At 41.4% G+C, this 24,600-nt stretch overlaps 1 protein-coding gene across 9 annotated transcripts in view; it reads left to right on the top strand.

Moving 5' to 3' along the window:
• nphp4 (nephronophthisis 4) overlaps nt 1-24,600 on the top strand; it is a 461,721-nt gene that overhangs the window by 342,143 nt on the left and 94,978 nt on the right. For 8 of the 9 annotated variants that reach the window (XM_057860675.1, XM_057860682.1, XM_057860654.1 and 5 more), the window contains 2 exons: nt 7,358-7,554; nt 14,315-14,538. In XM_057860675.1, the coding sequence (XP_057716658.1) occupies nt 7,358-7,554; nt 14,315-14,538 (421 nt within the window). The remainder of the gene's footprint in view (nt 1-7,357; nt 7,555-14,314; nt 14,539-24,600) is intronic. The other variant, XM_057860688.1, reaches the window with a different exon arrangement.

Genomic DNA, 24,600 nt, shown 5'->3' with positions numbered 1-24,600 from the left:
AGAAAAAATATCCAGTGAGCGGCAGTTCGGTGGGCGGAAATTCCTTGTTGATGCCAGAGGTTAGAGGAGAATGGCCAGACTGGTTTGAGCAGATAGAAAGGCAACAGTGACTCAAATAACCACCCGTTACAACCAAGGTAGGCAGAAGAGCATCTCTGAAAGCACAGTACGTCGAACTTTGAGGCAGATGGGCTACAGCAGCAGAAGACCATGCCGGGTGCCACTCCTTTCAGCTAAGAACAGGAAACTGAGGTTACAGTTGCACAAGCTCATCGAAATTGGACAGTAGAAGATTGGAAAAACGTTGCCTGGTCTGATGAGTCTCAATTTCTGCTGTGACATTCGGATGGTAGGGTCAGACATTGGTGTCAACAACATGAAAGCATGGATCCATCCTGCCTTGTATCAACGGTTCAGGCTGGTGGTGGTGGTGTAATGGTGTGGGTAATATTTTCGTGGCACTGTTTGGGCCCCTTGGTACCAATTGAGCATCGTTTGAATGCCACAGCCTACCTGAGTAGTGTTGCTGACCATGTCCATCCCTTTATGACCACACTGTACCCAACTTCTGATGGCTACTTTCAGCAGGATAATGCGCCATGTCATAAAGCTGGAATCATCTCAGATTGGTTTCTTGAACATGACAATGAGTTCACTGTACTCAAATGGCCTCCACAGTCACCAGATCTCAATCCAATAGAGCATCTTTGGGATGTGGTGGAACGGGAGATTCGCATCATGAATGTGCAGCCGACAAATCTGCACCAACTGTGTGATGCCATCATGTCAATATGGACCAAACTCTCTGAGGAATGCTTCCAGCACCTTGTTGAATCTATGCCACGAAGAATTGAGGCAGTTCTGAAGGCAAAAGGGGGTCCAACCGGTTACTAGCATGGTGTACCTAATAAAGTGGCCGGTGAGTGTATAGCTTCCACTCTATCTGAGAAACAAAGAGCAAAGCTCCAAACCCATTTTAAAGCAATAAAAGTGGCCACTGGAGGGCAGTAGCGCATTTTGTAAGACCCGGCAACCCGATTCAACAGCAATGAACGGCCGGGCAGCATGGTTGGTCGCTGGCGGCATGATGCCAGGCGGCGCTCCGACCGAACAAAACAACCGAGAGGACGCCTGGGAGGCCAGGCGCTGGACGACCGAGCAAAACGAGTGGGACCCGCACTGCAGCGGCTCGCCGAGCAGACCCCGCAGAAACGCAAAAATAATCCATCTTTGTGAGACAGAAAACGATGAGGGAAAAGTTTACACGCCGTCATCTCGGCGACAAACCGTCATCTCTCAGTAGTCATGTGTGAATAAATTCTTACTTTGCTATCAAAAGCTCTATTTGTCTGGTTGTTCATGGTATTTTGTAAAAGGAAAACACTATTCTGATGTTTGCGATGTAACTAGTGAAAAAAAATAGCTTTGTTAAAGTCAAAGTTATGTTTGAAATGTATGCGTTTACAAAAAGCTCATTTTCTCAGTTTTTTCATCAGAAATCGGAAAATTGCTCAAACTAAGCTATTTTCTAATGCTGATTTTTAAAGAATGGTAAAAGATATGAACTTACTTTTTTTCTGCTGAAAGAAGAGAGTCTAATCTTTCTTTTGGTGGGTTCCATGTTTATATAGCAATAGAACAGAATTTTTTGTGGGCCTTGCAAAATCAGTCAAAATCCAGAAAAATGGCCGGGAGCGAAGGGCCTTGCTCCGGTGAAAAAGACTTGGAGTGAATGAGTTAATGACATCAGTCATATGGATTCCTTAATGCCCATGGTAGTGTCATATCATAATTATGACGGTCTTATGACAGTCTTATGACGCCGCTTAACCCAATAAATCAACAAATAATATAAGCCGCAGGATCCAAAATAAGGGAAAAAAGTAGTGGCTTATAGTCCAAAAATTACGAAACTGTATACAATTTCAAAGTGTCCCTTGCAACATGCAATTTTTCTGAATGCTGCTCTCTGAAGAAAAATTTTGGACACCCATGCTGTTGAGAAGTGCACTCGCCCAGCCACGTGGAAAAGCATCAATGGGACAATTTGGCCGTTAGACAAGCGTATTGAATAAGAGTGTAAATTTGTGTCAGTCATAGTGTGCCCTTTAATTGAATGAAGACCAATTCAAGGGGTGTGTCTTTCACCCAGTGTCATCTGGGAGATAATCGAGCTTTCCTGCAATCCTCAGCAGGATAAGCAGTAGAAAAATGATGGCTTTGAACCTAATTTAAATATGACTAGCTATTGCGACAGCTGCCATACTTTGGCTAAACCCCCAGTTTACTTTTATAGCTTCATGCTATTTAAGTGTACTGAGGCAAGAAATTCACAATGCAAAGAGGCAATGAGTCCCCTGTTTCAACTTTGGCCATGTTGGAATGTTGTGCAAAGGGTAGGATTAGGCAAATTCTCTTGTCAGAGCTTTTACAGCAACATGGATCATTTGCATGATCCAGTCCAAAACATAACGTATTTTTTTTTTTTTTTTTCTTTTCGTCCGAATAATATTTTATTTGGTGACAAACGAAGAGCAACCTACGGTGTGTGGAAAACTCCAGAAGGGTTTTTAAAATATGCAGTACTGGAGATTGCCACTAGAGGCGGGTTCAAAATTGATCAATTTATACAATATGTTGCAATACAAGCAACTTTGCTAACTTTAACAAGCCAAAGTGGCAAAGATTGTGCCTCATGCAGTTACTACTTTGCACCAAAAGATAGCAGACATCTGTCTTCTGATTTGTATAGCATTTAAGCTAGCGGACTTTTGCTATGCAAGTTATCCAATTGTTGCATTGTTGCAATTGGCTAACTTTCATACCACAAGTCCGCTAGCTTAAATGCTACATAATGCTAATGTTCACTTGATAGCTTCTGGTGCACACCAGATTGCTTAAATTTATTTTATTTCTGTCGATGCCCATTTCGGGGCTCCGTAGGCACATGTCTGCCATCTTTTGGTGCAAAGTAGTAACAGCATGAGGCACCATCTTTGCAGCTCTGGCTTGTTAAAATGAGCAATGTTGCTTGTATTGCAATGTATTGTATAAATTCATCTATTTTGACGCTAGCGGACTTTTCCTATGCAAGTTAGCTAATTTTTGCATTGTTGCATTTGGCTAACTTGCATAGCAAAAGTCTGCTATCTTAAATGCTATATAATACTAATGTTTAACTGATAGTTTCTGGTGCATACTAGAATAGGGTGACCACATTTTGGTTTCCAAAAAGAGAGGACACTGTTTCGTTCCCTCAAATATGCCTTATCACTTAAATATATTTGAAAAGGTGCCTCCTCTGTCTGGATAGGAAAATTCAGCTTTATTTATACTTTTTTTTTTTTGGGGGGGGGGGGGGGGGGGGGGTTTGAATAATGAAGACAGAAATCTACCTCCATATAGTCAGTCACCTACGTCATTACACAGAAGTTGTTAAAAAACTAATAGCTAAATATTTTATGAATATAATGCAGACCCATGAAAGTGTAATCCAGTCAATACACACACGCAGTAGGCTACGTGAAAACTAAACCTTTTTAGAAATTACTATCAATACAATCGTCGTTGACAAATTCTTTTCCCCACTCAATCATTATCCTCATTCAATTTTCTAGATTGCACCTAAACAATAAACCGAAATAAAGTGACAAAAAATTCAACCAGCATGTTTCCAAACGCAGCAGTTCAAAACTACATTTCCCATAATGCCTAGTGCGGCTTCGCTCACTGATAACTCCCCTATTAGCGAGCACCTGTAGCAGAGCCAAAAATCAGACATTGCTATAAAAGTTTACAATCAACGGCAGCGCAATGATGCGACACTAAACGGGATTTAACAGATCACACCAGTACAAAACTCCAAGGGAAGTCAACAGTTACCGCAAAATCAGTTTACCAAGTGTATGTACATACCCAGTTACCGAAAAGTAAGTTTACCAAGTGTATGTACATACCGATAGCCTGTGAGCTCCTGGCGTGACGAAAGTTTGTTTGGGAATGACGCAGTCATAAAGCCAGTCTATGACTGCGCACGCATGCGCAAATTGGTATCTGAAGTAGAATAAATAAATTATGGACTTAATTACTCTTTTGGGGACATGAGCATTTGATTATATACCTATTTACCATAATAAAAGTCTTAGCAACTGGGGGGCCTCTCTGGGAACCGTCACAGGCAGCACAGTACAGTAGTACACAGTCAATTTCAACACACGCTAAATGGTCCCGTGAAAAATAACAATAACTGGACATTTTCATGAATTAAAAAAAAAACGCCGGACTTCATGGACAGGATGTAAAAAGTGGACTTGTCCGGGCAAAAGAGGACGTTTGGTCACCCTACACTAGAAACTATCTTAAATTTATTTTATCCCTGTTGATATCTCTATAGGGGCTCCGTAGGCAGATGCCTGCCAACTTTTGGTGCAAAGTACAGTGGAGAGAAAAAGTATTTGATACACTACCGATTTTGCTGGTTTTGCCACTGGCAAGCCATGTAGAGGTCTGTAATTTGAATCATAAGTTCTCCTTAACTGTGAGGGACAGAATCTAATACAAAAATCCAGAAAATCACATTGTATAATTTTTAAATAATAAATTTGTATTTAACTGCATGAAATAAGTATTTGATACATTACCAACGAGTAAATATTTCGGCTCTTAGTTCTTTTTTTAAGAACGCCTCCTGTTCTCCACTCATTACCGTAAGTAACTGCACCTGTTTGAACTTGTTACCTGTATAAAAGACACCTGTTCACATGCTCAAACAAAAAAACTCCAACCTTTCCACAATGGCCAAGACCAAAGAGCTGTGTAAGGACATCAGGGATAAAATAATAGACCTGCACAAGGCTGAGATAGGCTACAGGAAAATAAGCAAGCAGCTTGGTGAGAAGGTAACAACTGTTGGAGCGATTATTAGAAAATGGAAGAAGTTCAAGTTGACGCTCAATCTGCCTCGTTCTGGGGCTCCATGTAAGATCTCACCTCTTGGGGCATCACTGATCATGAGGAAGGTGGGGGATCAGCCCAGAACTACATGGCAGGACCTGGTCAATGACCTGAAGAGAGCTGGAACCACAGTCTCGAAGAAAACCATCGGAAACGCATTACGCCGTCATGGATTAAAATCCTACAGCGCACGCAAGGTCCCGCTGCTGAAGCCAGTTCATGTCCAGACACGTCTGAAGTTTGCCACTGACCATCTGGATGATCCAGAGGGGCAATGGGAGAAGGTCATGTGGTCGGATGAGACCAAAATGGAACTTTTTGGTCTAAACTCGGCTCGTCCTGTTTGGAGGAAAAAGAAGGATGAGTACAACCCCAAGAACACCATCCCAACTGTGAAACATGGAGGAGGAAACATTATTGTTTGGGGCTTCTTCTCTGCCAAGGGTACAGGATGACTGCACCGTATTGAGGGGAGGATGGATGGGGCTATGTATCGCCAGATCTTGGCTGACAACCTCCTTCCTTCAGTGAGAGCCCTGAAGATGGGTCGTGGCTGGTGTCTTCAAGCATGACAACGACCTAAAGCCAAGGCAACTAAAGAGTGGCTCCGTAAGAAGCATCTTAAGGTCCTGGAGTGGCCTAGCCAGTCACCAGATTTGAACCCGATAGAAAATCTATGGAGGGAGCTGAAAGTCCGTGTTGCCCGGCAGCAGCCCCAAAAACCTGAAGGCTCTGGAGAAGATCTGCATGGAGGAGTGGGCCAAAATCCCTGCTGCAGTGTGTGCAAACCTTGTTAAGGACTACAGGAAACGTTTGGTATCTGTAATAGCAAACAAAGGTTTCTGTACCAAATATTAAGTTCGATTTTTGTGATGTATCAAATACTTATTTCATGCAATTAAATGAAAATTTAAAAATGTTGTATGATGTAAAAATCATACAACGTGATTTCCCGTGATTTTTTTGTATTAGATTCCGTCTCTCACAGTTGAAGAGAACTTATGATACAAATTACAGACCTCTCTATGCTTTGCATGTGAGAAAACCAGCAAAATCGGCAGTGTATCAAATACTTGTTCTCCCCACTGTAGTAACTGCATGGGGTCTGTAGGACCATGGCCCCCAACAAAATGTTTGCTGCATATAAAATATGAATGGCTTCACCTTTTGGACGTCCTCGAAAGTTGATCCATTCTTCACATTTTTCCTCCGAGTTTTTGGATTCGGGAAACGTATGAAGAAAACATCCTTCACATGTCATAATGTCTAAAGTCATTTCTACAAGTTCCATAGCAGCAGTGTTTCCCAGCATGTTTATTTTTTAAAGATTACGGGCAGAAAACAAGCAGTAATAACATGGATTGTATGCTAGGACATGTCCATGTTGACCCACTTCTGGGTTATGATGGTGACGTCACGGTCTAAAAATAGCATTCGTGCGGTACGCTATTGGCTGACTCGATTCTGAAGAGGAATATTCACCCTCTGATGAAGATAATAAGTCGTCCAGTGAGACAGGAAATTACGCGGTGCCCATCTGTAGGGGCAACAAGTCAGTACGTTACGACAGTTCACAAGCTAAACATACAAGAGCCAATGCTTTGCTTCGCCGGGTTCGGAGTGGCAGGAGTTACAGCCTGAGAGACCATACTCAATCATTGCACTGCTAATGCCACAACATTGTCACATGCTTTTCACTAGTCTGGGTACAGCATATGCAATACAGTGTTACCTCCACTTAAGAATGTCTCTAAACACAGAATTTTCAGGTTAAGACACGCCTCAATTGCAGATGGAAAGCATGGCAAAGTTTCGCCCTTCCCAGAGGTGAGAAGCAAAGAGAGGCTGGTTAACGCTTCTGTACTACAAATAATTGGGCAGTTCCTACTTTTGCTACATTAAGACCTGACGCGTTTTGTCGTGCAACAACACATCGCTTGCCCTACTTCCGTCGCCAACTGCTGTTTGGTGTTGACACCGTTGCCAAAAGTTGTCCGAACAACGGTTCACGTAATACAAAAAATGTGAAATATAATAACTTTAATCTCCTAATTTTACAAGTTTCTTCTCCTGATATTACTTCAATTTCCTAATATTAGACCAAAAGCAGTTTACTAAGGAAAAAAAAAACCGCGACCAGTCTAAATGCAGCATTACACTCTTGGCTTGGTAGAGGTTAGGGATTGTAGTTGAGAAGTGTGCATTGTCCAGTTGTTTGACTCCACTCATGTCTTTGAACAAGCTGTTTATTTTTGTGCTCAAAAGTAATTCATAATTTGTTTGCGCCTCTCTCCCCTGGACATTTGGCAAGATTTTCGAACATATGGCAGAGACAACTCAGCGATTAGAATTGATTCTGTTCAGTAAATACATTTCATGCTTGCATATGCTTTCCTTTCTGTAGAGAGGAACACTGCACAGGCCCAGAGATTGCAGGTACAAGAGGAAGGTGGACCACTCTACCGAGGCAAAATCTGCAATGATGCCATATTTTCTGGGGAGGGGAGCAAATTTGACAGTGGACGTCGCAAGCTGGAGTGTATGGCTGCTGTGTACCAAAAAGAGGCCCAGAAGGAAGCTTCTAAAACCATGCATGTTACGGTGAGGTCATGAAGTGCATTTTACAGTCAATTTCCTGTAAACGAATGTTTTTGTGCACATTATGTCTCATTTTTCATGCTCTGAATACAAAAGAAGCATCAAGTACACTTCTTAAACATGTTTCACTTTAGAGTCCAATAACTTCATCATCATAAATACATACTAGATTAGGGGCAAAATATTGTTTGATGATATATCACGATACTAAACATCTTGATTTGCATTCAGTTTAAAAAAAAAAAAAAAAAAGGATCACGATATGTAGACTAGATGCACAATAGTCTATTGTCAAATTAAGTCCATTTACTGACCTAGCAACTTTAACATGAGTAGCCCCAGGCCATTTTGTGAAGAAGAACTGGCTTACTTCACAAACACAACAAGTAATAACAGGTCATTAAATCAAAGGTTAGTTAACTCATGGTTTCAAAACCAAACTAAAATGACCACAAAACAACAAACTAAACAGCATAACCAGCAATTAATGAAACAATTGGAACAGTAACTGAAGAAATAATTAGCACAGAACATTAAGTTTGAAAGGTATTTACATGTGTTGCGCTGTGAATAGAATAGAATAGAATAGAATAGAATAGAATAGAATAGAATAGAATAGAATAGAATAGCCCTTTATTGTCCTTATACAGTTGTACAATGAAATTGTGGAGCATCTCCCTTTTCAGTGCAGGACAAGTAAAAATCTCAAAAGTGACTTACAAGACTAACAGTATTAAATCTACATATATATAAATGTGTATGAGGTAGTCCTATGTTCCGGCAGTGCAAATAATCGAAGTGAAGTAGCTGCAGTTACACGTAAATAAGTATTGCTCATAGAATATGTGTGAATAGAAGTTTAGTAGCAGCAATTGACAGTGAGGCCTTAAATATTGCACGTAAGTAAGTATTGCACATAGAATATTGCATTTATGTGAATATTGGACACTGGGTGATGTGGTGTTACATATGGCTGTTCAGAGTGAAGATGTCTTTAGCAAAGAAACTTAGTCTGTTTGTTCATGCGTTTAAACACCTATAGCACCTCCCAGAGGGGAGCAGTTCAGACAGCTGGAAACCAGGATGTGAGCTGTCCCTGAGGATGTTTAGAGCTCTTCTTCGGCACTGGGAGGAGTAGATGTCCATCAAGGAGGGGAGAGGATAGCCAATGATCCTCTGCACTGCCTTGACTGTCCTCTGAAGCTTCTCCCTGTCTGCGGCAGTACCAGGTGGAAATGCAGTGTGTTAGCTTAGCAGGCTCTCAATGGATAAGTGGTAGAAGGCCAGCAGCTTGTTCTTCCTGAGAACTCACAGGAAGTGCAGACACTGCTGAGCCTTCTTTATGATAGCTGTAATGTTTGCTGTCCATGAGAGGTCATCAGAGATCTGAACTCCGAGGAACCCTCTCCACACACTCGCCATTGATGTACAGGGGCGGCGGGTCGATACTGTTCCTCCTGAAGTCCATGAGACTCTTTGGTTTTGGTGGTGTTCAGGGCCAGGTTGTTGTCTGAGCACCAGGCTGAGAGTTTGTGGACTCCTCTTTGTAGGCTGCCTCATCTCCCTGTGAGATTAGTTCAACCACTGTGGTGTCATCAGCAAACTGGACGATGGCGTTGCTTCTGTGGATTGGACTGCAGTCTTAGGTGTAGAGGCAGTACAGGAGGGTGCTCAGCACACAGCCCTGTGGTGAGCCGGTGCTCAGTGTGCGGGTGGAACAATGGTGGGGGCCAAGTCTCACAGTCTAGGGTCTGTTGGACAAGAAGTCCTTGATCCAGGATCATGTGAGGGCTGTGAGGCCCAGGATGTCCAGCTTTGTAATAAGAATGTCCGGAATGATGGTGTTAAATGCAGAACTATAATCCACAAAGAGACTCCTTGCATAGAACTGCTGCTGTTCCATGCTGCTCCTGCATGCAGGGAGGCATTAGGGCATGTTGGACGACAACAGTGTAGACAGCAGGTGGCAGCAGAGCTTATCTGGCTCTCCCAAGGGAGCAGTGATGGCCAAATAAAGCTTGTTGCAGCCAATTGGTTCAAAGCTTCATGGTTATGGCTATTTGTCTGAGAAAATTATATGAATGCGCTATTGTTACTGTATGAACAAAAAGCACTTCAAGGGAAATTTGTTATTCATTTTGATTTAGAAATGGTAGCCTCCCACAGTGTTTGGCTTTAAATGTTTTTTTTTTTTTTTTTTTTTAGGGACGGGGTGGTGACATCACGCAGCCCATCCATTTAATACAAAATGGACCCGAAATGGTGCCATTTGTTTCTGCTGCATTTATGCTGTAAAAAAATTGTTTCTGCTGGTATCGTTTTACAGATACAGATATTCATTTCGAGTGATGACGTCACTCGCAGTTTTCCGTATCCAGCTGACGGCACGTACCAACTCTCAAAATTACAGAAGGGTGTCCTAACAGCTAGCGCGAACGTATGACAAACAAAAGGCACCTCTTCGGGTCCATTTTGCAGGAAAATGGGGGGCATATTAATTTTGAGTGATGACATGACTCGCAGCCACCCATTTACTGCAAAATGGACCTGAAGGGGCGTTTGCACTAGTTGTTGGGACACCCCTCTGTTATTGAGAGAGTTGGTACTTGGCATGTGCGAGTATGAGATTCTGACGGTATGATAACCTTAATCAAAAATGCCACGGTATCACGGTATTGCTAGTATAGCTCTAAAATGTATTATTTTGAGATGTATGGGTTAATTTTTTTCCCATTGAACAGGATTTTCTTATTTTTCAAGACATATTTGCAAATTAGAATATTAACATAAATGTAATGTTAAACTGAATAACTTAACAAAAAAATTTAACAAATTAATAAGAACAACAACAAAAAAGAACTGGACTTAAACAATGTATGTATCTAATTTATTTTATGTATAACACCACAACTACTATTAATATTAATTGAGAACAAGCGCAAGAGATAGAGCGCATGTGTATGACTGGTATCTTTATTTACACATTGTACACACCCACCTACCCTCTCTCAACACAGACAGTCGCCAGAGAGAAAAAACACCACAGGCTGTATTATGAAATGTTATTTTGAACAAATGTTTAAAATGGCGGTAGACTTTACAAAAGAAGGCTAAAGGTGGAGAGGAAACTAGTTAGCCGTGTCGGCGTGCTAACTAGCCACATTATCTGCCTTGTTGACCAGCTTACGTTATAGTATTTTTTTCTACCATTGCTTGACACACTGAAAATGCTAGAGTGAACTCTCGTTGCTGGTGGGAAATGTTCATGACAGCGTTTACTTACCTTAAATTTTGTGTAAAGTAACAGATGATTGTCACATAATTGTGAAATCATGTTGGAGGTCCTGTTGTCTTTCCTCCTCTGAGCCGTGGCCGTCTGTTTCTTTTCGGTAGCCGAAGTACTCCCATACAGACTTTTTTTTTTGGGGGGGGGGGGGGGGGTAAGGTGTAGTTATCCACCTTCAGCCATCGTGTCTACTCTAAGCACTGTGACAGAGTACTGTAGTGTCACCAACAGACACAGGGCAGAGGAACAACGGGAGGGGGAGGGGTGAGCGCTGCCACTCCAAGCCACAGATTTCTCGCTGCATTTTTGGGACATGAAAAAATAGCTATTACCGTACTACGGTATGACAGAAAATTTTGGTGGTTTTGAAACTGTGATGTTTTCAAACCACGGTAAACCTTGAAACAGGTACATGCCTAGTTGCTATGCTCCGTCAGCCAAGACGGAGGGGCTGCAATTGACATCATTAGTCAAAATTAATATCTCAATATCTCATAAACGATAGTAGCACAAACGAAAATTTTTGCAGCACAAACCAAGCATGAATGATTGACACAATTTGTAGCCAATTTTAATCAAAATGGGGGGCTGCTTGACCACAGATTGACCAATAAAAAATTTTTTACTTTTTACTTTTTACAACACAAACATAGCGCAAACCATTGGCATCATTTTTATCTAAATTTGCATCCGATGGGGGGCCAACTTTACGGTGGTAATCAGAGGACATCATCGCAAATTTGTAGTTGAGCTTGGAACAAATTAGGCGATTTACGTTTAAAACACGATTCTTGATATGAAAATATCATGATACAAAAGCCATTCCGGGAGAAATTAACTCTGTATCTTGAGGCATAAGTTGTTACCACAGCAAAAAAGGCAAACAAAGGATGATTAAATGTCAGGGACAGAGACTAAGACATAACATTGCTTGCTCTGAAGATATGCCCTCCAGTAAAATTAGATTACTGATCTGCCATTGCAACGTGAGCGCTGTGTTTAACCTGCTGTGACATGGAGCTCCTTGACTGGACACTCAGCTCATTGGACAAGATATTTTCTACAATCAGACCTACGCTAAACCAATGGCTATTTAACACAAACATGCTAGACTGTGGGTCCCGGGCTGTTGGGGGACGGGTATCGATAAGCATTTGCTTTTTTCCCGTCTTCCTTTGTCTGTCATCGTCTTTTTCGGGCAAATTATTCCATAGTCTGTGTCAATGTTTCTCCTTTCTGGTCAAACTATCCCACACTCTCTAACTGTCAATGATTCTGATGATGATGTCAATGACAATATATTCATTCATTCATTCATTCATTCATTCATTCATTCATTCATTCATTCATACATACCACTGCATCTTTATTTTACAAGTGGGAATGAACTTTACTAATTAAAAAAAAATAATAATAATAACCTTGTTTCAGAATTCTTAGCATTTGTCTACAATACATCTTAATCACTTTTATGTAAAAGTTGTTGCTATATTTACACATAAACTTCACTATCAGTTGACGGTGCTCGGGGCCGATCCGTAGGGGGCCTATTTTTTAAAAATGTAAAATTCAAATATTTTCAAAACCAAAGCCACTAGCGACCTAAAACCAAAACAGGCACTTCCCTTGGGCATATACAGTATAAGTCTCCATTAACAGCGACTTCAAAAAATTCAAAGTAGTTCAGGCACCTCCCTTGGGCATATACAGTATAAGTCTCCATTAACAGCGACTTCAAAAAATTCAAAGTAGTTCCCTAATATAATCCCGATTAATTATTTTCTTGTATAACAAAATTTAAAATGGCTATAAAATTCTCAAATGTTTCGCTAGATGCACAAAAAAATAAATATATAATTTATTTCCAAAAATAGTGACTTCATTTTTTTTTTTGTGCAGGTTTTCAGCAGCTAATAAATCACCCCCGTTTTCACATCAGAAACTTAATACCTGAGGAAAGCATGCAGAATCATCTTAATTTTACTCAATACAAGCAAAATTAGCATTTTTCTATATACAATCACAACTTATTTAGGTTGAATTCCGATGTTACTATTGCCTCAGCACGTCTTGCCAGCTATCTGGCCCTCGTCGTTTTTAGATTGAAATTTATTTATTTTTTTGTTAATTTCATTTCAGGCAGTGACATTCATTTTTACAAATACAGTGCTTCTGCTTTAAACAGACAACAAGAAAAAAAACAAAAAAATGCCTGAAAGGGAGTGGGACAAAGAAAACTAAACGAAATGTTACATAAAATAAAACACGTAAAAGGTATGGGTGCAGAAATGTCTAAATTACTACTTTTTTTTTTTTTTTTGCCAAAAAACGGGCAGTAGGCCGAACGTTACCTGATCATTTTACTGTAAAAAAAAAAAAAAAAAAACGCTACTGTGTACGGATACAACGTGGCGGCCATCACAAAACAAAGAGCTTTTTAAGTTGAAAATTCTTGTAAATAAATGCGTACATCCCGGAATTTCTATAGATAATGAACATGGAACAGTTTAGATTCATGGTAAAAAGCAAAAAACTGGGCAGTTATCATTCATTTTACGTAATTATTTCAAGCTAAAATTACGCTATTGTGTAATCCAATGTGTTGGCCATCACAAAACAAAAAACTTTTTAAGTTGAAAATTATTGTAAATAAATGTGTAAATCCCAGAATTTGTATAGATATGAACATAGAACAGTCTAGATTATTGGTTAAAAGCAACAACAACAAAAAAAACGGGTAGTTATCATTCATTTTACGTAAATATTTCAAGCTAAAATTACGCTATTGTGTAATCCAATGTGTTGGCCATCACAAAACAAAAAACTTTTTAAGTTGAAAATTATTGTAAATAAATGTGTAAATCCCGGAATTTGTATAGATATGAACATAGACCAGTCTAGATTATTGGTTAAAAGCAAAAAAAACCGAGTAGTTATCATTCATTTTACGTAAATATTTCAAGCTAAAGTTACGCTAGTTTTTTTCCATGCATTTTTTTTCACGTTTCAAAGTGCATGCATGGGAATATTTTATATAATCATTTCCTTGTATCCACACTCCTGCCTGCTTATATCCAGTAAAACATTAGTCCTTTTTCTGCCTAAATCTGGTGTTTGAACGCTGCGTGTGTTTATCACAGTGAAAGCCAAATGCTGTGCCTGTGTCGGCCCCCAACGGGAAGACATGGCGCAATGTTTGTGGGAGCTGTCTTGTCAACTGTTGGTGAAGTCTATGATTTACATTTTTCTTTCACAATGCTATTAGAGAATGATTTGATTTTAAATTAGAATTTTCATTGAATTGAATTATTTTTTTGATTGTTATATTAAATTATTTTTTGCTTCTACACAGCAGTACATGCGTTACTTTGTCATCTATTCCTGTCAATAACATTGAGTTGAACTGAACTGGCAGACAATAATAATCACAATAGAATATACTTTAGCGTACTTTGTGATTTTGTTTACATTTTTTAGGATGTGACCAAAGATGTTTATTTGGACGAACAACCTTATGAAAGCAGCTTCAACGAAGATATCAACAAGGAAGAGGGAATCAGAAACATGCTTTGTCAAACGATCACCACCCCTTATAATCTCTTTGCCAGTCTTGGCTCTGCTGAGTACATGGAATTCGTCCTGAAAAACCCTTTCAACTGGCCTCAGACAATCACCATTCGCAGCAATGATCCTGAGCTCAGGTGAGGATTCATTGTTGACGTTTTACATTAGCACTCTCCCTCTCTCACTCACGCCGTGTTATAGTGAAATCCTGCCACCTGCTTAAACCTTTATGGCTGGATGGCTATGTCCCCGAGGTGAAGTTTAGCTATCCCCCCAAAAATGACTATAAAGGTTTCTCTTCAAGGACAACGCCAACTTTGTGATGATAATATACACTCAGCAGCAAAAGAAGTACATTATTTTCAATTAAACCCACCTAGAAGCCAGTTTAAGAGGGCACTCTCTGTTAGTCTTTGCCAAATGCTAGAGCGAACGTGAATGCTATGCTAACACTAAAAGTTAAATTTAGTGTGTGATGATCACTTAGCACCAGTGTTCCCTCTAATTTTTCATGTGTCTGAGCAGACACTCAAGCTCCCTGAGCACACTGCCGGCCACGGTGAGCAACATCAGCTGCGTACATGGTGGCCACACACACACCAGTATCACGCCTGTTCAAATCCTTGGATCATAAAAAGTTATGTGGCTTATTAAAAGAATGAAGTTAGAGCAGCAATTGTCATTAGTTTACTTTTGATACATTAAAACACATTAATACATTAATTGATTTAGCCCACTTCATGAAGGAGCAGTGTGGTTTCCATCCCGGCCGTGGAACAGTGGACCAACTCTACACCCTCGGCAGGAACCTCGAGGGTGCATGGGAGTTCGCTCAACCAGTCTATATGTGTTTTGTGGACTTGGAGAAGGCGTTCGACCGTGTGCCTCGAGGAGTCCTGTGGGGGGTACTCCGGGAGTACGGGGTCCCAAGCCCCTTGGTTAGGGCTGTTCGGTCCCTGTACGACCGATGTCAGGGTTTGGTCCGCATTGCCGGTAGTAAGTCGAATTCGTTCCCAGTGAGGGTTGGACTCCACCAAGGTTGCCCTTTGTCACCAATTCTGTTCATAATCTTTACTGACAGAATTTCTAGGTGCAGCTGAAGCGTTGAGGGTGTTCGGTTTGGTGGCCTCAGCATTGCATCTCTGCTTTTTGCAGATGATGTGGTGCTGTTGGCTTTATCAAGCCGTGACCTCCAACGGTTCGCAGCCGAGTGTGAAGCAGTTGGGATGAAGATCAGCACCTCCAAATCCGAGACCATAGTCCTCAGCTGGAAAAGGGTGGCGTGCCCTCTCCGGGTCGGAGATGAGGTCCTTCCCCAAGTGAGGAGTTCAAGTATCTTGGGGTCTTGTTTACGAGTGATTGACAGGCGGATCGGGTCTGTATTGTTCAAGAAGGAGCTGAGCCGAAAGGCGAAGCTCTTGATTTACCAGTCGATCTACGTTCCTACTCTCGCCTAGGATCCCGAGGTGTGGGTTGTGCCCGAAAGAACAAGATCCCAGATACAAGCGGCCGAAATGAGTTTCCTCCCCAGGGTGTCCAGGCTCTCCCTTAGAGATGGGGTCAGAAGCTTAGTCATCCGGGAGGGACACGGCATTGAGCAGCTACTCCTCCGCGATGAGAGGAACCAGTTGAGGTGGCTCGGGCATCTGGTTCAGATGCCTCCTGGACGCCTCCTTGGAGAGGTGTTCCGGGCATGCACCACCGGCGGAAGGCCCCGGAGACAACCCAGGACACGCTGGAGAGACTATGTCTCTCGGCTGGCCTGGGAATGCCTTGGGATCCCGCCGGAGGAGCTGGTTGAAGTGGCTGGGGAGAGGGAAGGCTGGGCTTCCTTGTTAAAGCTGATTTCCCCGTGACCCAACCCCGGCTTAAGCGGCAGATGATGGATGGATGGACGGACGGACGGATGGATGGACGGACGGACAGCACTTCAAATGAAAAACACCAAAATCTCATTGTTCATGAGATGTGTACTGTTATATGTGAGAGTCCTGCTTTGGCCTGGGTAAGGTCCAGTTGTTGCATGGGTGAGTTAATAAATAAAACATAACGAACAACCACAATGGGATTACAGTATAACAAACTCTCACATTAAAATTTTTCAGACAAGAAGGACACTCAAAATTCCTTTTCCTACACTGCAAAAACACATCTCCTTAAAACAAGTTAAATTCCCTTGTTTTCAATGTAAGACTATAAGAAAAAAGTGAAATGATCTGCCAGTGCTTCAAGTAAATTTTTCTCAAATTTCTTGAAATAAGAAAAATAGCTAGCTGAAAATAAGCTTTAAAGTGCCTGTGACACGAAAAAGCATGTTTATTTCATAATACACGTGGTATTTTATGCTCCTGAATGAAATGGACCGCTTGGAAGAGTGTGGAAGCGATCGCTATATTTATTTAGTTTTTTTAATCCCGCGCCGTTGTGATGGGTCCGTGAGACCTCATGAAGCGTGTCGACACAGTGACACACTGTTTTGACACAGTGTGGATACTGTCATTGAATACTGACACCTGCTGGACATAAAAAAAAAAAAAAAATCCCTACAGGCAACCGACTTGACAGACTGATACTGAATTGACGACATAGTAAAATTAAATCATTTAAGTCTTTGCATTCATATTGCATTATTCCATATCTTTAAATTATGTGAACATATAATGTGAAAATGTAAGTAATAATGAATGGGTGAATGAGGATGCTGGTGGACTTATTGTTCTGATCAAATTTTATTCAAAAACATAGTTTTTTTTTATGTTTAAAATGTAGTTGGTTCCTTTTTATTTTTTATTTTTTATTTTTTTTTAAACAAGCAATTTCACCTGCTGTGGACAACACACACTCGCATGGAACCAACGATGCCAGCATGCACAATAATTTCTTAGCCAGTTGAAAGAGGTTTGGATAAGATGTCCATTGGCTCCTCCAGTATTGAAGAAAATCTGCATTGAGTGCCATGTTCGGCTCAGCCATTCATCATTGCACTTTTGCAATTTCATTTACAGTTGCATTGCCTCCTTGACTCCCCACTTCATCATCTAAGTGCTACCATAGCCCATCAGAAAAAAAATTGAAGTGGACAATAAATAAATTATAGCTTAATTACCGATTTATAATAAATTACCAAAAAAGCTACTGTGGGAAAGTAAAGGAATGGCTCTATACCTGTGTTATCTTGGGATTATCAGAAACTTCATTCTCATGCTTGGCCCAATAATGCTTCAGCATTGAGGAGGTGGCTACTGTTTGTATATGACAGGTTGAAAGTACAAATGCGACATTTCACCTGCGAAAAAAAAAAAAAAACGTAATAAAATATTTAGTGTTCATCGAGCCACGCCGTGCAACGCTATTCATTCATCACGTTCAGACCAGGACTCGTACCTGCGTGCACGACGCATCGAGGGCAAAAGGCGAGTGCTCTGACTACTATGCTAGCAGGTTAAATACCATCGGTTTCTCTCGAAGGCATCAAAAGGGATATTTCCACGCACCGCAAATGACGGACCTGCGTGTAACCTTCACACCGATAAACTAAGAGTTACTTTAAAATTAATTGTATTTTGAATGGAATATGACAAGTGCGTTTTCCCTGTGTTACGTCCATTTCCACAACATGTAGACAACGAGGAAGTAACCGTGAGATGTGGATTGGTTCAGCAGCTCCATCGCGTTGACAGACGCTCTTCCTTTTGAACCAGTTTGCCGCGTCATGACTGTGTCGACACAGTTCAATGAGTTCATGCATCGGTCACGTGATTTTTTCTTGTAGCGATACGCGCACCGGCGCAGGGGTTGCTCCATGAGCTCGGCGCACGCGCTGGCGCATTAGTGTCACTGGACCCATCACTACCGCGCCATGAAAATGAGTGACTTCCGGCAACAGTCTCAAGTTGAGAAAGAGGGCGCTGTGACTTGAACAGAGGAAGGAATCCTCTTCACTATACAGCGGTACTGTTGTATGAGAAGGACTAAGGATTCAGCTGATTTTGCGGATTGATACGTTTATTTTTCGCATCACGCCAGCCAAACGGCTGGAGAAAAATCTTGCTGTACGAGGGAGAGGTGCGTGCGCCTTTTTGGGGTTTCAAAAGGTTCCCATTCACCGGTGGATATTGGCCAAAACAAGCCCTACTACCGTGGGACCATGGGACTTACGGGGAAGTGAGTCAACATTGTGTTTGTATTATGTCAAATACTGGGATCATTTTAATATGTAGGTGGCTTGCATTTTGTGTCTGACATGCATGCGGGGCGGCTATTTTTCGGCACAACACCGGCGGCTTGTCGCACATCGCCCCGCTGGGAGAGCACTATACTCCGCTTATTGTGCTCATGTGCTTTTCCGACCAATCAGAAATTGCAACGTTGAGTTAAAAATAGCCGCGAATACAGCTATTACAAAGTAAACACCACAAACTTTCTTTAAAAAGAGGACTACTTACGTTTGATCATGGATGGGCATGTAAAAAGCTCTCCTCATACACATTAGCTGCACATATTAGCTGCACAACAACTGCAGCCGCCCTTCTCCACTGAGTCTCTCGCTGTTCACGACTTCGCCGTGTAGTAAGGCATTATTTTGCCATATTCGTGTTGACCATTTGGCAGCTACACGCTCCTCCGACGTCGGCCTGTTTGTTTGGCGGTCATTGTCCAGCTGCTTCCCTGGTGAGCTCTCCTGTCCGTAGTAGCAGGGGAACGAGCTGTAAATTGCTCTCCGCCGGGCGGTTTGCCGATCGGCGAAGACAATCGACAACCCAGCCGTCATGTGAAATGCTCCGGGCTAGATATGTGTGATTTTCCGCTTCGAAAACTTGAAACATCACTCGGTTCGGGATAGCATGTCGGCTAGCTGTCACGCCTCCTGGTTTGTTTATATTCTCCGAAACCAGGGAAGGGAAATGATGTAAGCCCGATTTAGGTGGCATAAAATATCGTTCGGGAGGTGCGACAGTAAAGGTGAAGTCGACAGTTTTGACTATCATGGAGTAATTTTGCCATGTCGTCTTGAATAAATGCATTTTTATTATTTCATATTCCATTTAGCACAAGACTGTTATTTGTCATGACCATGCCATTTAGTTTTGCCTGGTACACCAGACTCACCGCTGTTCCAGCTATTGAGTCTGGCCACCATTCAGCGGATACAATTTCCAGGGCGGAGCAAGCCCAAGCAAACAGACAGCGGAGTGGACCAATCAGCGACGGGCAGACGTGACGTTAATAAAACGACGAGGGCAGGACGAGGGACTTGAGCGCAGAAGTAAACATATGAGGAGAGCGGAGTTAATTCAACATGGCTAGCGCAAGACAGACTGTTGTCAATGATTCGTGTCGATGTGTTTTTGGTAATTTAAAACTGATTTTAGCGTGGATTGGAACATATTCTCGGCTCTCCTGTTCACCATCCATGTTGTTGTGGAGACGACTTCCAGCACGCAAGATTGACGTTGCTCGTTAAGAACACGTCACGCAAATAAACGACTCTGATTTGTCGATTGATTTTGTACCTGCTAGAGAGGCCGTTAATGGGCTGGTTCCCAGACTTTTCTCTCAGTGTTTGAAAAATACAGGGAGAACAGTCTGGCCGTGCCAGGCAACGTTTAGTTAGCAATTGGGGAAAAATACTTGGATAAAAAGAATATCCTGTAAAAATATTGGAGTAGAGAGACTGAAACAATGGCATTTTGCGGCTCTCTTCATCACGTTTTCCTCGTTCTGAATAATTCCCCTCAAAAGGGCTGACTGGTCCTTCTCAATCCATTGATTTAGCTGTTGGGGGAAAATACTCTGATAAAAAGAATATTCTGTAAAAATATTGGAGTAGAGAGACTGAAACAATGACATTTTGCGGCTCTCTTCGTCGCGTTTTCCTCGTTATGAATAATTCCCCCTCAATGGGCTGCATACTAAATCAGATGAAATGGTGACTCCGCTGACGTCATCCACCTGTTGGGGACGCTAGAGCCCTACAATGGTAGGCATGGCTAACCGGCAGATTAAAAGACTAATTTTTCGTTACCTGCGCTTTGCTAAATTGTTGTATATAGTCGAATCATCTCAAAATATGATTCTAGTTCACATAATAATCCTATTTAAGACTTTTTTTCTCCTGTCGTACGGACTTTAAAGACTTATTTGAAGCAATAAATTAGTATATTTAATCTCTAAAAAGCTTCGAAAGGACAGAAATGTTCTCAATTCAAGATTCAAAATATTATTTGAAAGCAAATTTTGACTTTATCAGTTCTAAAATTAGATAATAATTAATACTGTAGCGCTTGCAAAGATTGGCAGCGGAATGTTGCGTCAGAAAATCAACATAGGGGTCAAGCTCACTTTACTCCACCAATGGGAGCGTCGGTTTGCCGTATCGAATGCACCAATAGGAGCGCCGCAATGCCGTATCTAACGTCGCGCTCACACATCACAGTGGTGCCGACAATTGTCCTAGTCGTGTTGCATTATCGATCGCACCAATAGGAGTGTCGCGCTGACACATCACTGCTGCACTAACAGACAGTAGTCCTATTGAAGCTACAATACGTTTCTTTTGAATTTTGTTTTGTGCGCTGCATTGATTTTCTTATGCGCTGAGTATGCGCTATGTGCTAGCAGTGCGCGATTGCGCACGCGCACAGATTAGAGGGAACATTGCTCAGCACAGACCTTTAAAGGCTAAAGCAACATTGCATGTTCTCTGTTACCAAGATAAGGAAACAAATCTTACCTGGAGACGACACTGGTGAGTTGGATGGGGGTGCGGCATGTCACATGAGTGGCACAACCAGACACTGCTACGACGAAGGCTAACTACAGTTGTACCTCTACATAGGAACGTCTACATACAGAATTTTCAGGTTACGACACGCCTCAACAGGATAATATTGCCTCTTGTTACGAAAGAAATTTTACAATACGAAAGGCAAACATACAGTATGGGCTTCTTGTCGCAGCTCCCAGTGTTTACTAAAGGTAACAAACTGAAGGGAATAGTGTCTTTTCCCATATTACTGTTTGACTGTTTGTATTCTTCTAACACACCCAATTTAAAATAAATAGCATTTAAATAATAGTTTAAGAAAAACAAGTAGAATATATTTGATATTATGAGTAGTTGGACTTGGAGCGATTGGAATTTGCAGCACCAAGACAACGGGCAGACAAGGGCATAAGCGATACTGGATGCCTGCTAACTACGGAAGCCCAACGCGAGGAAGACAAGCAGGTGATGGCCAAGACATCTACAAGCCCATGTCTGGACCACCAAATTCCCCCATCAGCTCTTCTGGGGTCAACAATGGACAGTCCAGAACAATGGTGGGACTTCCTGTCTTGCCACAAGGAACGGCTGAAAACAAGAAGACTCCACGGCTGAGAACACTCAGCGCTCCTTTTGCGATGAGGGTGACAAAATTTCCAACTCTGGTTCCCTTGGCAAAAGGGACGCACGGACGCATTGGCCCAACCTGCAACAGAAATTTACCCAAAACAACACCCACACACCCTTCTTCCGGATCACAGCCCGCCTTACCAGAGCCTTCAAAAGACTGAATTATTTAGCTAGTGCTGTTTCTTTTCTCGGTAATCTTTTGTTGACTTGTGATATGGTGACCCTGGATCCAGCCTTCCTCTTCGCCTGAGTCTATTTGCTGTTTTGCCTTGCTGTCTGATTGCTGTCGACTTGGAATAAATTGTCAACTTGTGTTTCAAAGAGTTTTTCCAGCTTTTAAAATGGAGTCAGTACACGGGTTTAAAACTAAGGTGAACATGCGGAGTTTGGCATTTTGGCTGGGTTGTCGGATTTCTACCAGGCCGGGTCGTTGGAATTCCGGCAATCTGGCTAAAAGGTCAAATTCCAACAATTCTTATAGCTGCCCTGCCATTAGCTATTGTCTCGCATCTTCCTGTCTCCAATTGGCTAAGAGGGACCTCTACAGTATGTGTATGTGTGTATCCCAGCGTCCTCGTCATGAGGTGCTCTGACAGCTTCACGTGGGTGTATACTTTTTTTCTTTATTCTTACTTTTTTTTTACATTGTGCACAACTCTTATTTTGTGTTTAGTGTGCAATAATCTAATCGTAACATGTATTGTATTTGCTACATGTTTTGATGCATTTTTACAAACCAGGTCCTGGAACGAATTATATTCATATGTAGAGGTACCACTGCATTTTTTGTTGTTGTTGTTATCGTCAGCGTTGACGAAAACAACACTGGTGTGAGTCTTGATTATTGATTTTTGAATACTCTTTGACAAGATTCAATTTGAATGCTCACTTCCAATAAATTCTGGTTACTGACTACATGCCACGTTCATTGCATAGAATGTCTCTGAGCAGTGATATTCTCAAAGCATCAAAATGCACTCCATGTTGCTGGACAGCAACCAGAAAATGAAAGGCTTGTTTATGTTTCACTCTTAGTTCACAATGGAAAGGGCGCGTGAACATTGTTAACAACTCGGGAACCTAAAATATTTCTAATCGCTTTTTCACCACCTTTCGGAACACTTCTACAAAGTGTGAGCTTGCTTTCATGGCAAGGCAAAGCTTGTTACACTGTCAGAGTAGTTAACACTCAAACACATACATACTACACATGCTCACAGTTAGTATCCTGGATTCGGGACATAAAGTTCAGCATGTAAAATAGGGGTGAGAACCTCTTGGTAGCTCAAGATATGATACGATTTGCGATACAAGGCTCAAGGTAACGATGATCTCACGATATGGCGATACAACAATTATCGATATATGGGTTAAAAAATCATTCTAAGATATTCATCAAAGCAACTAATAAACAAGGAAAACGAGCTACTTTTATCTTTCTGCTGTGAATTGGAATCAGTTTATCACTACTAGACGTCCAATCCATTTGAACTGGGAGGTTGGCAGCGAATGAACGAATGCCACCCCTCCCACTTCAGACTGATTGGAAGTCAGTGCCAGGCAATGAGTTAATTTTGGGGCATTTCATGTCATTTCCTGTTGATCTTCTGTCATTGTCAACTTATTCATTTCAACTCCGCCGACTAATTCGGGGGTGAGCAACCTGTGGCTCTTAGCGCTGCCCTAGTTGCTCCCTGGAGCCTTTTCAAAAATATTTGAAAATGGAAAAATATTTGGAAGGCAAATATATATTTTTGTTTTAATCTGGTTTCTGTAGGAGGACAAACATTAGTATTGTAATGAAGTACTGTGTATAGGCTAATATAAGGCTTTCAACCCCTTCAGACCTGCATTTTTTTCTGTTCGACAAAAAAAAAAAAAAAAAAAAAAAAGCACTAATTTTTACTCAAAGACCAGGACAAAGTGCAATTCTTGGGTCGGGGATATATTGTGCTTTGTTTTGGTGATTTTTAGTGTTAATGTTCATGTGTTTTTTGAGAGAAATGAACACTTTACGTTAACTATTCATTTCGAAGTTGCGTTTGGTCAGCCATTTTCAAACGCAAAAACAGCAAAAAGGCGTGCCAAACCTCATGTTTTGATTTTGATGGGTAAAGTTTCATCCAATTATCTCTTTGAAGTGGCAATAGCAACTAAATCCAGTGTATTTATTGGTTTAGAGACACAAACGTGTCATGTTTTTCCAGGAGCGTGCTTAGGTCTGAAAGGGTCAATTTTTGGAGGCTCCAAACATACTTGGTTTTTGTTTTTTTTGGTCCAATATTGCTCTTTCAACATTTTGGGTTGCCTACCCCTGGGAAAATTAAACACCCGCTAACTCGAAAATTAAGCCTAATGTCAAAAATTCAGAACTTCCGCTTTTCTTTTGACGAGATGAGAACAAGACGAAAATGGTGCAATAGTTTACGTTATATGTTCACAATGTGTGACATATACAGTATGTGTGCGCTGCATTTTAGCAATCTGTGGTTGTGTGCTGCGCATCACTCAACCCCCCCCCTCCTCCCCCCGCATACCTGACTCACCAGTGTTATTTCTCCAGTGTCCATGCAGGTTTGTACACAGGGTAGGATTTGTTTTCTTGGTTAGAGAGGATATCCAATGTTGCTTTAACCTTTAAAAGTCGGTGCTGACTGATCATCACACACTAAATGTAACTTGTAGCCTTAGCATAGCATTCACATTTAGTCGATTTTTTGGGATGACTACTTTTACTTGAGTAATATTATTTTGAAGTAATGCTACTTTTACTTGAAGAATGTTTTTGACTACTCTAAACACC

Source organism: Corythoichthys intestinalis, chromosome 2 (genome assembly GCF_030265065.1).
Source record: "Corythoichthys intestinalis isolate RoL2023-P3 chromosome 2, ASM3026506v1, whole genome shotgun sequence".
NCBI lineage: Eukaryota > Metazoa > Chordata > Actinopteri > Syngnathiformes > Syngnathidae > Corythoichthys > Corythoichthys intestinalis.
Note: the sequence above shows the minus strand (reverse complement) of the source record. Positions and strands in the feature narration are given on the sequence as shown.